Source organism: Cebidichthys violaceus, unplaced genomic scaffold, assembly GCF_023349555.1.
Source record: "Cebidichthys violaceus isolate CVI_PGR_0920_01 unplaced genomic scaffold, fCebVio1.0.p SCAF_46, whole genome shotgun sequence".
Taxonomy (NCBI): domain Eukaryota; kingdom Metazoa; phylum Chordata; class Actinopteri; order Perciformes; family Stichaeidae; genus Cebidichthys; species Cebidichthys violaceus.
The window spans coordinates 1,808,323-1,823,576 of record NW_027176661.1 but is presented as its reverse complement, the minus strand read 5'-3'; the positions used below and the strand labels follow the sequence as shown (position 1 = coordinate 1,823,576).

Here is a 15,254-nt window from a genome sequence, read left to right as displayed (position 1 = left end):
CAAATAAAGTATTTTGTGGGTCTAGAAGGTTTAGGTTGGTCAGAATGGTGCGAAAATCAATGGACTCCTGAGGGGGCGGCTGTGCTCTGATAGGCCTACTCCTCTCTTCACCGCAGACCAGGAATCAGTCAAGGATATTAATCTAAACATCAGTCATGCATGGGGAACACCCCACAAGGAGAAGAAGCTTGCTCATCCATGCATCTCCTGGGGGAGGTATAAGGGGGGGGGGGGGGGGGGCTTTGAGGGAGGGAGTTGAATGGGTAAGTATGTCAGGGTATCATCTTAGGAGATGTGATGGGGGCTGACTTTAGGCACACAGACAATAAAAACCCAAACTGAAGAGGTTGGCACCATCAAAACCGGAATTCACGGGTAGCTGCACTGGACCACATTGAAATCCGTTCAACACATTAAACAAACGCCACAGTCCAAACCGGCAAAAACCAACACGAGTGTCATGTGAGGGAAAAGAGGAAAGCTGTAGAGTTATATGTTAATGTGATTCATCTCAGGGCAATCTAATCCTCCAGCCGTTCCAATAAGCAACACAAGTAGCGGCTTCGAAATATTAAAATTCAAGACCAGTTCTTTTTCTTATTACCTACAATATGCTGTATTTAATTTTCTCTCGTCACCTTTTAAAAAAAGTCTCCTCTGCCCCCACTGTTTCAACCGCTCCTACTGGATTATCTTCTCAAGGACGAGTACAGATGTGGAGTTGTTCCTCCATGAGGGCACCACATACTGACTGCAGGGCATCCGAGCGTAGTCTAATGTACAACAGCTATAGAAACACTCCTGCATAGTCAATCTTAACTTGCTAATCGATGGCATAACCTAAGCTTCCAATCATGGGTGGAATATAAAATTAAACTGCTCCGGAGTTAAAGATTTTGAATCGATTCCAGATTCAGCTGTACTGATACAACTGGATCTGTTATAACTCAGTGATACTAAAGCTAATAGATTTGCTGAGAAAATGTTCAACAATTGCAAATCCAATCTTGTTATGTCAGTCCTTTTCAGAAATGTAAAACTCACTGTATACTGGTAACAGCTATCTGCATCCGTGACAACAATCATGTGACGTTCCACTGATGTACATGTAATGTGATGTGTGTATCCAGTGTCTCCTCCTCACTGAAGGCAAGTAAGTAAGTTAGTACAACCATTTCTCCATGTAAAGTTTTCATCAGGTCATAACATATTAATTTCCAAACCCATTTGTTAGTCATCCCGAAGCCGTCGGGGTCTTTGCTTGTCCCAGCAGCAGAGTGCAGCGTCACAACTGAAAAAGATGAATGGCCTCACCCTAATGTTTGGGCCAGGCAGTCTGCTGCAGTCTGCTTGAGAAATCAATACAAATTATGAGTCATTCTCTTCCCAGGCAGATAAAATGACAAACCATAAAACACACTCTTTTTGCGAGAAAACAACCAGAGCAATAGTTTATTTTATCAAAGATTATTTTGGAAGTTTTCCCTATGGCTAAGAGTACAGTGAAAGGAGACATGGCAAAGACATGTGTAAATCCCAGCTCAAATTCAAATCCTGGACAACCTGCCATGGTCATCACACATCTCCAATTCTTTTGAAAGAAGCCCAAAAACTGCTGTATTTCTTAAGGAAACGTAAGTACTTGGCACAGGTAAAAATTCCCGTGCCAAGTTCTTCTACCGAAGAGCAATAGAAATCAAGCATCTACCAAGCGCCAGTGATATTGGTGACAAGAGGTGCCTGCGAAGAGCTCAAAGGGTGTTAAAAGACTTTACTATTCAAAGAGCCATTTTTCCCTATTTTCCACCAAATAAATTTTGTCTGGAGCCGCAAAAGCTATTTGATATTACAGCTTATAAAGTTTTAAATATAGTTATATTATACACAAATTATAGTTGGCCCCACAGTGGTGGAATGAACTTCCCACTGACGTCAGGACAGCGGAGTCGCTGCCCATCTTTCGGCGCAGGCTGAAAACCCACCTCTTCAGGAAGTGCTACCCTGAGCCTTCCACTTAGCACTTATTGTATTCATACTAGCTTGTTGCACTTATTGTATTCGTATTACTTATAGCACTAACTGTTTTTCTTGTTTCTGCCCTGTACTTTGGCTCTGAGTTATGCTCTGCTTCATGCTCTTAGAGGCTTGTTTGGAAAAGGAAATGTACTTATGACTTCTGGTGACTAGTAGTTCTTTTGATTACCAATGTTGATGCACTTATTGTAAGTCGCTTTGGATAAAAGCGTCTGCTAAATGACTGTAATGTAATGTAATGTAATGTAATAGTTAGTTGTATCTATGAAAATAGACAAAAAAGACAATTCTTGACAGATATACCTGTTATAACAAATCAAACTTAGGAAGAGGAGAGTTTGCTGCAGCAGTTGAGAAATCGCTCTTTTTCGCTCATCTCCAGCTTGATACTTTTCAGCAAATGCTGTGTGTTTGTTCTGGAAATGTCTTTCTACATTACATTTTTTGCACATATCAAGCATACAGGTAAGCCGGCGTCGTTTGCAGTGAAAGCAAATGAATACGTCCACGCAGAATTAAACAATCTATTTTCCTCGATGACTTTTCTTTTTTTGGATTTATCCATTGATAATTTACCGAGGGCGGGGGTCTGCAAATCATGATTAGCCACCTGCAGGGAAAGGCGCTTGACAGCGACGTAATAGGATGTCACATTTTAGTTGACAAAATACAAAAACATTTTTTATTTTCAGTGACACAGTAGACCAGGGGTGCCCAATACGTCGACCGCGGAGGTAGTGCAGGTAGATCGCATGCCATTAAAAAAAAAATAGATGTCCTCATGGCATTTGCCACTTGATTGACATACATGGCAGCCGGTCTGAGATCACGTCTTTTCTAACAGACGGGTCACCACGTATGCGCGGTCAACCTCAAAACTCCGGCGAGCTAATTAGTTAGCCTCCCAATTTATTTCTACTGCAGAAGCTAAAGTTGTAGCGCCGTGATTTGGGGAACTTCCAAAACCTCGCGTCAGAGCTGGAGACGCAGCGGAAGGCGTGTGCGCAACTTGACAGTGCGCGCTACACAGAGCAGATTGACAAGTGTCTGCCAGAGTTTGACAAACGCTTTCAAGACTTCGCTTTACTCGAGCCAGTTGCTACATTTATGTGCTGCACATTTCGGGAAGATATTGAGGTTGATTCAAAAATTACAACGCTGTTTCACCTGAACTCGTCTGGAGTGGAGGATGAGATTTTGACACTACAGGCTGACATTCAACTGAAGTCCAGGGCTCATGGACAGTTTTGGAACTTACTCACAGAGGAAAAGTACCCAAACATGAGGAAATGTGCTACCTTCTTGACTGCATTATTCAGCTCTACTTATTTATGTGAGTCAGCCTTTTCCCACAAAATGCATATTAAGTACAAATACTGTTCCACCAAGACTGATGATCATTTGAAGTCTGCTTGAGGCTGGCTACCAGCAGCTACTGTCCGGACTATGCAACCCTGGTTGATTCCATTCAGTGCAAGTCATCAGAGTAAGGTATGACCACAAATGTACAGAATTGTATTGTGCCATAAGGATTTCATGCAGTTATGCAAGGTACGCCAACATATATTGTAAATATAAACAATATATTTAGCATTTTGAATGTAAGTAGATCATTTTTACTTGGTAATTTTAAAAGTAGCTCGCAAGCCGGAAAAGTGTGGGCACCGCTGCAGTAGCCGTAGACACCCACGTTCGCTACTTGATTGGTTCTTAGCATTCCCAACTTGTCCTTCCCTGATTCGTCACACCCCTATCACGTGACCCTTACCCGGAAATTCACAAACAACAGCCTTGGTTATAGATCGACTACCAGGTTAATTTAACATGGACAACTAATTACAGGCGTTGCTGACCTTGTTGTCTTTACTAGCAGCTGTTGTCCAGTTAAAGTCTGCATTTCTGAGGAGGAAACAGCTGTTATTGTAGCGATTAGCAAGCTGTGTGTCCAGCAGCCCTTATCAGACCTACGGAGCGGCCATCGGTTAGCGGCTTTGAGCAACCAATCTACTTCCTGTTTACACCGGCTCCACCCACGTGCCCTGTGTACGTGAATAGTTACGTGATATTCGTTTTCAGGCGTTGTAGTCTGGCCGGAGATCGTCTCGAAAACGATGCTGAAACGCCGCGTGGACGGAGATCGTTTTTTTTTTTTTTATTAGTGTGGATGTAGACTCAGGGAGCCGCAACAGAGGGGCTGAAGAGCCGCATGCGGCTCCGGAGCCGCGGGTTCGTGGGTTGCCGACCCCTGTGCTAGTCTATAAGGCACTTTGATTAATTTGATTAATATTAATTATTTTCCAGAATACATTTTATTTATTTTTTTGTAGATTGAGAGTACTCGAAAAATTACGAAATGAATGGGGACATTTCAAGCATTGTTTTCTACTAGTATACAAAACAAGCAACCTAATTAACAACAAAGCAATAAAAGCTCCCGACAAGCCCTTCAGGCAGAGTATCTGTCTTCGGAGCTCCAGTACCTGAACAAATCACTGAAAAGTAGTGTACACCTGGGGCTAGCGGGATCTTGTTCAGTGAAAACCACCAAGCTGAGGTTCAGTGAACAAGGTGTCTTCAAAGTAGAAGGGCCCTAGAGGGGAGAAAATCAAAGTAAACAAATGCTGGTTAGTCCAGTTTTACCTCATGCATTAGTGGGATATGTGGACAGCACTTCCATGAAAGAGGACATTATAAATAACAATGGCTTTCACTTCTATTCTACTGACCTGATGATAATAACTGTATTATTACTGTACTATAGTTAGTACATTGTACATGGTACATAGTAAGTTCATTTGCAGGATCATTTTCTGTTGAAAGTTTTCGATAATTTCTCTCTGTTAATTTCTTTTAGTACCAATAATTACCTCATAATTACATAGTAAACAGTAAGTCATCTCTGATGCGTTAGTAATGTTTCATACAGACCATAACGTTATGGAAGCATTACAGGGTACACTATAATCTAAAAGAAATATTTTAGTCTCTGGATAAGAAAAAGGTTCCCTCACTTGTCCAAATGACAAGTGGCTGAAAGAATAATCTCAAGTCGTGCTGTGCGTTATGCTCACACTGGACCTATAGAGACAAAAAAAAGAATCCTGAACAAATGTGATAACATTTGTATTGTGCTGGAACAATTAGAAAAAAAATCCACCTGACTGCTTGAAACCGAGCAGCGGAAAGAAGCCGGCTGTAGTGACAGTTGGAGTTGGCACGGAGGAGAAACCGCTCCAAAGGCTTCAAGATGGCGAGGCAGAGCAATATCGCTCGCTACGATGAAATATAATAATGTGGTTGGCAGAGACATCAGTGGGAGGAAAGGTCAAGCTTTTAGAAGTGGAAAGAAATTTAAGGATAGATTGAAAAATGATTGACTCATCAAATGTCAGTCCACATGAACGCGACACCTGCGGCGTCTCTTATTTACACCGCCACATGCATTTCTAAAGTATCTCGAAAATGCCTGACTACCATGACAATTTATAAATTAAATTAAATTCTCCTTTTACCTCCCAGAGGGATTAGTACTTTCATAAATTAGTCATTTAAAAAAGTTTCCGTTTTATGTATACAATATAAAGAAGCAGTACAAGTTAGCTACATTTAGAGGTTTTGGTCAGTGTCAATAAACTGTCATTTTTTCATGAAAAAAGCCCTATACACATTTTGCATTAACGCTACATTACACAATTGGCTTAGTTTGGATGTATTTGACATCAAATTTTGTTTTCATGGAGATGAAATGTTAGCAACTGTAATTCTTGGAGTGTCTTTGTTAATTTTTTACAGTTTTGCCTTGATTGGACACCTTTTGAAGAATAATAGGAGCATTAAGCATAAAACATTTTGAGACATCCTTTAATGGCTTGGACTAATTTGAGGGTGGTTGGTGCAACAGTGTGCTGTTGAATGAGAGGTCTTATTAGTCCAATTAGACTTTGAGAGATCGTTAAGATTTGCCTTTGTGGTAGACAAATTATGATCCTTTCTAAAAGTAAATGTAGCAATACCACACCGTAAAAATACTCAATTTCAATTCAGATTCTGGCACTCAAAATTTTATTCAAGTAAAACCACACAACTGCTATCAGCTGTTCTCAGGCAACGAGACTCTCAGATAAATGTAATGGAGTAAAAAGGAAAATATTTCCCATTGAAATATAATACATGTATACATGTAAAAAAAAAACATACAATGGAAATACTCAAGTAAAGTATAAGGTAAAAATATAATGATGGTAGTATTGCATTAGTTATGCATTAGTTGCATTAGTTATACTGGGGCACTTAAATAGAACAGATACATCCAGATACATACTTAATGTTAATAGCAGCAACACTCTTTTGTATAGAAAAAAGCCTATTGTGACCCTTCATGCTAGTTCAGGCCATAGACTATAAGACGGTTCAGACAACTCTCAGCAGCACGTGGCACACTGATAGTTGCTGCTACATATATCAAACGCACCCTTAGAGCAACGGCGGTCCATTTAAGCTAAATACAGTCTGTGCTTAATACTAACACACACTGTCTTTGACTAACATTGCTCAGCGCTAATTAGCACATTCTGCTGTTAAGACTACAAACACTTTTGCCGCGAGCACTGCTGCTTGTAATATGGCAATTAAGTGTCTTGCTCACCTGCAGCCAATTACGTCTTCAGGAGGAGTCTGTGGAGGAGTATCCCTCGTGGTGCATCTGTCAACTTTTGGCCTCAAACACAAACTTCAGTTTGGGCCGTTGGGGACTTTCTTCAGTCTTCTTCACACTTGCAAAGACACAGAGGACAACTCCGTCACCTCAACAAGCAAGGTATGCTCAGTATTTGGTGCTCGTGCTAGTGAAGCTTACGTGGTGAGTCTTGTCCTTGCCCCGCTCAGGCTGTTTATGTGCTTGGCAAAATGTCGGCCGAGGCTGCAGCCAGTGTGTGTTTGGTTGTTTGCTCTTCCTATCACAGTGCTGCTTGTGGACACTTTCTTGGCATCTGCTAACTTCTAATTTTGTTGCTATAGTGCTGCTATCCGTGTGGAGTGTTTGCATTGGTTTTATTTATTGTGAGTGAAGTTCTAGTAGTGGCTTTCTATTTTGGTGTTATGTGGCCGGTGCTTTGTAGTGCTTTCATGCTGTTTGTATACTAAATATTGGGGAGTTATGAGTTCTCAAAGGCTGTTTGACCCCAACGTGACTCAAATGTCAAAAATATTATGAACTGAATTGCTTTTCCAGAATAAATATTATTTGTTGTTGTTGTTTTGGGGGACTCAAGAGTCTATCAGAGGATAATATTGTGAGCCTTTTGGCTTTCAGGATGTAAATGTGACCGTTGTCTTGCGCACACAACATTCCCTCACAATATTGGCTTTACAGAAAACTCTTTTGTGACACACATTAACATTTTCTCCACCGACTTCATATTCAGCTCGGCATTAGATAAATATTGCAGCTCAAAGTAATGGGTCACAATTAAGTGCTTAACTTCTTTTTTCTTCTTCTTCTCCTAATGCCGCTGCTACACTCAGCTGCACTTCTTGCCAACTTAAATTCATATCCACATACTTAAGGTCATCTGCTGCTTAACAGCACTGCATCACATTATAAGTAGAGATAGTCTGCTTCAAAGCCGTGCATTTTTTTGGTGAGTTTTAATATGCTTGAGTTCAAAATAATTTGCTGCACAGATGGCATCTTGCCTGTTGCTGCGTATTTAGCTGGATTGCTGGGTAAAGAGTTTTCCATCTCGGTCTATTTCATAGTTTATTCTCTGCAGTGTTTGGAGGTGCTTTGTTGGGTGACGGCCAACATGGCGGTCGGTGTCCTCACTTAGTGAATTTCACATAATCTGGCGTCAGGTTGCCTAATATGATTGTGGTGGGGTGGAGGGTATTCTTGTCACTCTGTTATTTCTGCCGTGTGACACCAAGTGCTGATCTTTGGTGCGTTCTTGCGTTAGGAAATGACAAGGCCGGGGCAAAACACCAACCTTGGGCGGTCTGCATTCATATAAATCTGTTACATCGCGAGTCGGCCCGACTGAAATGTTAAGATTGTTTCTGCACCTTTTGAACTACATCATGTGCCCCCCAGCCGTCTGCAGCGTAATGGTGTCACCCCCCCACCACCCCGTGCAGACCTGCATGTCTGTAAGATTGAAGACTCCCCCGAGTGGCTTTCAGTCGACCAGACAATTACTCTGGATGTCTTTGGGCTGCAGTGTTCTCTGTAATGTCTTTGATTAACTGAAACCTGTCATGTATTTCACCAAACACTCGGACACACCAACAGACACGTGAAAGCTCTTCATCTTTATTCACTGTGAAGAACAGCACTTCCCAGACAAAAAGGATGGAAACAGTTTGTCGGCAGCGCCCTCACATAAAACCTCAGTAGTAAAAAGGTGGATACTTTTTAGGACGGTGGTTAACAAAGGTGGACAGGGGGAATTATATTTTATGTCTGAGGAGATTGCCCCTCATCGCCCTCACAAGTCAGTGGAGATCAGATAACTTCCTTCTCATCCTGGTTTCCAATTCCTTTCCTTCACAATGCTGACTTCACGTCACAGAGAGGAAGCACATTAGCCCTATTTGCATTTTTAGCGTTGCATGTTTATTGGCTTCCCATAATAACTGAGGTCATCAGTTTGTTCATTTTGTGCAAATTATACACAAATGCACTATACTTTTGTTATGCATGATATAACTCTTAACTTTTCATTTTTGTGGAAGTGAGAGCAGGTGTGACGTCAGGTTGTTGGTTTTGTCAAGCAACATGTTTTATCATTTCTGGTCATTATACCTACCTGATTGTTTTGCCCAGTTATTTAATTTTACGCAGACTATATTTTGCTACAACTTTCATTATTTAGTTTGTTATTATTTACTCCCAGTAATGTGTTTCTGGTTATGAATATGCTTAAATTACCATCTGCTATACCAATGGCACAATAATTCAAAGATTTGTATTGAAGATTTCTCTCTCTGTCCTGCATGTTATGCAAATAGAGCTATTCTCCGAGTAGAGTTTCGGCCATCGCCTTTATTAAAATGAACGTGTGCAGGTCTGAAGTATTATTGTGCTCAAATGCGTCTATTCTTTCTGTGTTTTGAGATCAGCAGATGAGCGAAAACAGTGGTGCCACTCACGCAACACTAAGCGCCAGTCACTGAGCTGGTATGAACAACAGCCACTTGATGCGTAATGGATCGTTTGATTTATCATAGCAAGCATAAGCAAGCAGACAACCTTCTATGTCCGTGGGGGAGGGGGGGCTTCAGAGAGCTCGTTTTCCCCGGCGTGCTGAGAAAAATGAGGTGCTTCAGCTTTAAACATAATGGCGTTCCTGTGCAGTTAGTTGAAGGCACCTACAGGGCAGCGAGGGCTGGACCGGAGCCAGACAGCAACAGTAACCTTCAGAGTCTGTACGCGGCTGCACAGCCTTTATTTATTGGAAATACTCGGTACGCTGAAAACCCTCTGCTTTGTTCATCGCTCTGTACAGACTTAAGTAGATTTAGGACTATATTATATCTTTGTCTATTCCATCACAGTTTGTAAATCTCAGGTTTAAATGCTAATATTCTTGATGCATATAAAAAGCAAAGCTTGTTGGGCATTTTTCCCGTGGAGAAGAGCTTTAAGGATTTACAGTTTTTACTTTATAGTGCTAAATAATATATGAAGTCAAATGGGTCAATTGTTGCAGCACCTTCTGGCCAAACGTTCACCAGTGCAGCCTTAAAACATGTTTATTTATTACTTGGCATTCCAGCTTTTTATTGTGTTCCTACCAGCAGTTTTTATAGGAAAACTCAATGAATTATGGGCAGGAATCACATTTTAGTAACTGTAATGCAGAGGCACAACATTAGTTATATGGTGAGCTTCTGAAAATGCGTACATCTGATGCTATTCGTTGTGCCTGTTTTGTGTGTAATGTATAACAGTCAAATATATATTATGAGTTGCATGTTGCTTAACTTCACAGAAATATCAAGATACATTTTAATTGGCTGTGCTTTGATTTGAATATGCGCAACATGTTTTCTTCCCTGTAGGATATCCTCACACTGCACTGTTTGATTTTTAACAAATCGCAGTGTAAACCCCACAAACAATGACACAAAGAATCGGATCCAAAACACTTTTCAAATGAGCATCGGGCGAGTCCACCGCGTTCACCAAGAAGGGCCTTACAACTCCAAGACAAAATACAACGTCCTTTTTAATCCCCCATTTCCATTTGCTACATGTCATACAGTAAGAACATGAACGAGAGAGGGCAACATACAGAGTCCAAGTCACTGAGCATATAGAGAGCAACTTCCCGACAAAAACACAAAGTCCACTATGATCCTGGAGCTGTCTTTGTGGAGGAAGTCTTTGATCTCTCGATGCGTAGGGACATGCAGTGAAATCGCTGGAGAGAGAACACAGTGTGTACAACTCTGCTTGCAGACAGCTGCTAATTCACAGTTAGGTTTTGAAAAGTGCACACAAGGTACGGATCTTGTAAGTAGCTTGATGAGTATTATCTCTACTGTACGTCTTTTTAAAATACCATAACACGTAGTGTTACAGAGCTCAACGTAGGACAGCGGTACCTATCAGATGTAAAAATAAATGACGTGACATATCAATATTCACAAGAACTGTTGGAATTGATTTCACAATATCTACAAATTCACAACTTGGTAACACTATTCTGAGCAATTAGAATTGTTGCCATTTAGTTTATAATAAGTTGTTTAATCTATTTGTCTACGGCTTTCTACCCATGGCGAGATTTGCATCAATGTAGAGGTTATGTCGTATAAAACGTAATATTTAATACTGCATTGAATAGATAGATTCATATAGTAATATACTGTATCTTATAGGATGACATGTTTCTGCTGAAGTTCACTCTGGCCCTGTGAGGAAAGGATTTATCACACGAGTAACAAAATCACAACCAAACCTAAATGGCAACAATACAGTCGAGGCCCATCTATCAAAACCCCTCAGATATGATGGATGGTAAAAATAATTCCTGAAACACCACAAGCTCTTGACTTATAATGCTAGTTGTACATGCATACTCTTTGAAGTACTTGTTTTATCAATGTCTTTCTTTTAATGTCAATGAGTCATCTCTTACTTTAGAACTCCATGTTTTGTTTTGCTATGGCCCTTCAGTTATCAGTCTGAGCAGTTTGGATCACAGAGATTCTGCTGCAGAGGCCAGAGTTTGTGGTTTTGTGGCTCTGAAAGTGTTTTTTCCCCCTTTTTCTGCTGCCCAAAGACACACACAATGTGCATTTGTCAAACTGATTGTCTGAAGCCTCTGCTTCAGTATATAAGGTAGAATGATAAGATAAAGTATAGATTACATTCAAGGAAAACGACACACAGGAAATGGACCAAACTCTGAACAGATCTCCTGGTAAACCATTCATGATTATTTCTCAGTGTGAAGATGGAGCAGGATTTTGGTCGTTTTTATGTGGCACATTGCTATCCTGTCAAGAATATAATGTAGTTTCCATGAGTTGCCCACAAAAATCACAATGTGGCTGTAATTCAATTTTATTCCTTTACACTGCTGAACAGTTCTAACACACATGAAATTGCCATGTGAGTGTATCTTTGGTTCCCACATTATTCGGCATAATGATCACGTCATCTGGCTGCATGGTGATATTTAGGAATGAGAAGACTGTCACTCAGGATGGCTGTCTTTGAGGCTCACAAAGGCAGATGAAATACTCGGCGGCTGCTTCTTCTCATAACTGCTTACAGTACCTTGATCACATTACTCAGATAATTATATATAAACACAGCGCTCTGTCATCAGAACCGGAATTAGCAGCTGCCAGCCAGCTTCAAACATCCTCAGCAGATGCGTATCGGTTTGTTTGAGACAGGAATCCATTTGTTTGAGTCTCAAACAAAGACCTGGCACCTCACAGTAGTCATTAAAAGCAATACCATGTCAGCTGCATGATGTCTGATTGTTTAAGTATTAAAAAAAATGCTATTAAATGGGGACACGTTCACCTGGTTTGTCATTATGGATTTAATGGGATTTATTGGGACATTTAAAATGTTATGAGCGCCTCACAAATCTCATCAAGAGTTTATAGTGTCGTCATTTATCATGTCAGTCGTGTCTGTGTGTGTGTTGTTTAAATATGAAAATGGTTTACCAGGAAACATTCATGCTTTTCCATATGTGTTGTCTGTAGATGGTGAACAATATGTCCTCTACGCATGTGGGATGAAGACTTTTGAGATGCGTTTTGATTAGAGATAAGGGTTCAAAGATCCTCTACATTGTTTAATTAACTACAATGTTAAATATTTAAAATCACTGCAAGAGTGAAGATGAGACTTATACCACCCTAACAACATTTAACCATTATGAATTGAAGAGATAAATATCTGATCTATTCAGTTTTTGTAGATTAATGCAAAACAAAACGGAACCATTATCCTTCATTTTGTTACGTCCAAGCTGAACCTGCAGTTACTACTTTGAAATGTGGCCTTAATGCGTTTTTCCAAGGTGGGAACTAAATGAAGAATTGCGTGTGGTCATGCATCTCCACACTCGTATGATAGCTGACTTCCCTTTTCCTCACTTTGTATTTCGATGTTCGTAACTGAGATGGGTTGAACTGACAAAACCTCTGTGCTACCAAATGAGGGTAAAAACACTTTCAGAACACTGTGCCAGCTGTAAATTATTAGCATCGCATTAATATGCACAAATAATTGGAGTTTTAAGTGTTTATGCAGATGTTGCTGAGGTTACGAGTATGTAAATGATGACTAACTGGGATGAATCACAGAAACACTGATACTAAGCCCTATTTCAGTGTGACAAACACCATTATTGGAGGTTGCAGACATACACGTGTACAGATTGTCATGCATTAACCTATGACTGATACATTGTACATGGTTTGTGTTATTAACACACCTTTTTAAAAGAGGCCACAACACAGTTCACTCATTCTCCTATGCTTGCTGTACCGCTGAAGGTACAGTTTGAATCCACTGGATGTAGCTAGTGGTCATCGAAGGGTCTTTAATTAAGACAATGCAAAAGTGCATCCGGCAAAAAAAAAAAGCAACAGAAATTGCTTTAGAATCATAAAACATCTGTGTAAACACGTACCAAATACAGAACTTAACAAACAGAAAACCGAAGTTGGAGACAGTAGCCACAGCTGGAGACGCATTTAATTTACAATTTAGAAAAAATTAGAAATCAATTTGATTAGTAGTTTACTCTTCAGTGTGGTCACAACAATTACACTTAGTTTATTATTTGTACTTCATTATTTTTGTTTCGCAGTATAATAGTCTCCAGGGATGATAGTGTCTCCGAAATGTTGATTAGAAATACTGCATGACTGTGACATATTGGCCTTGGTTGTCTACTTCAAAACACAAAAACAGTACAGCATATGTAGACAATCAAATCGACACCAATATACTTTACACAATCGAGTATAAAAGGGCAAAAGTACAACATGAATCAAAATCGTGCTTTATGACGAAGCAGAAAAAAATCAAAATGGAGCAAAAAACACTGATGCAGAGAAAACCAAGAAATAAAGGCACCCGGGTGCCTGCCCACAATAGACTAAAAGAAGAGAGGGTGTCTGGTATGATTTAATGTATAAAACGGCTAATGTTATTTGCATCTCCATGGAAAAACGTATAATAAACGATTCAGAATTCGACTTCAGTCTGAGGTAATGGTGGTAGTTTGTTATGACTGCTTGGCTCATGGAGACGCCGCACCACGAGCCAAAACATAAATGCACATGATAATTGTTCTAGACTATGCTGGATCCTTTTAATCTCTTTGCTTCGTCTTTTCACAGGCAGAGGTCTGTTAACCTTCCACACTAATGGGCAATTTAACACTCGGTGCCCATGGGCCGTGGGTGGGTGGGTAAGTGGGTGAGTGGGGAGCAGCCACATACTGCAGTGCACAGAGCCTGTGGACACCAGTATATGTTTGCATGTAATATACACAGAGACCACTGTGCACATGTGAGCGTGTCAAAGCCTTTTTTTTCTTTTTATCATGTGTGTATTCACCAAGGCACATAGCTTCTCTGTCATTGAGCGTACTCGGCCAGTTAAAACAATAAGAGCCACTGGACTAGAAAATGTACAGGCGGCCCCACGGAACGCGGTAGCAGTTCCAGATGATACTGCATTGGCTGTGTTGAGATTCAGCGTTAGCTGAAGGCCAGACAGTGACGACTATTAATGGCGTTCCTATGGAACTATACAGGCTGCCCCTCGGCTAATGGAGCACGGTAAAGCGACCGAATGGCTCTTCTGGCGTTTTCTGATGCGTCGCTGCGTGTCTGCGTGCATGCATGTTGTTAACGTGATGGATGTGTCATAATAACCTTATCATTGGTAATGAGCTACAATGAAAACTTCAAACGCATGCTTGCTCTAACTTATTATAAGCAAAGCAGCAAACATGTCAAAAACATAGCGAAAACACAGTTTGACTACTCTACAGAATGGCAAGCAATCCAGACACAGTGAAGGGGACACTTGGGTTACACACAACAGGGGATGGGGCCAGAGCTAAGTGCGGAGGGGAGAAAAAGAAACCCTACACAAACACAGTCTACGGTGACAATGTGCTCCCTCCACGACTTAATGTGAATCTATTGAATGTTAAAATTTGCCTTCCATCTATACAGACGTGCAACATATCAAACTCTTAAGAAAAAACACACGCACGCACGCACGCACACACGCACACACACACACACACACAAAGATGTAATGGACTTGGCCTCCTGCAAACCTGTCTACCTCCGGATCAAGCCTAGCATTTGGTCAAATTCAGTTTAAGTTGTTTGCCTTCATGATAGCGGGCTTTCTGTTGACATACGTGGCCCAGTAGCCTAAGTTGAAGATGAAGAACAGAACTGGGAAAATGATGCGCGAGATCTTGTCCACTTTGCTGACACGGTTGTAGGACTTCTTGGCCTCCGTGTAGGGGTCATCCATTTTATGGAGGTATTGGTGTTTGGCCGCCGCTCCAGCGGCACTCTTGGAAATGGTCGTTAAACCTTGGTCTTTGGCCACGTTGATGGCGTAGGTGGTTCCAACAATGTTGAAGGTGTTGTTTGCCTTTTTGGACAAAGTCGCAGATTCTCTTCTCTGAAAAGGAAGAAGGCAGTAAAGGTAAAGG

The 15,254-nt window shown here is 40.8% G+C and overlaps 1 protein-coding gene across 2 annotated transcripts in view; it reads right to left on the bottom strand.

Annotated features, from left to right (window-relative positions):
• Positions 1-10,234: 10,234 nt before the first annotated feature.
• LOC137886825 (gamma-aminobutyric acid receptor subunit alpha-3-like) overlaps positions 10,235-15,254 on the bottom strand; it is an 82,246-nt gene continuing 77,226 nt past the window's right edge. For both annotated transcript variants that reach the window (XM_068729473.1, XM_068729474.1), the window contains one exon: positions 10,235-15,223. In XM_068729473.1, the coding sequence (XP_068585574.1) occupies positions 14,903-15,223 (321 nt within the window). In that variant the 3' untranslated portion in view covers positions 10,235-14,902. The remainder of the gene's footprint in view (positions 15,224-15,254) is intronic.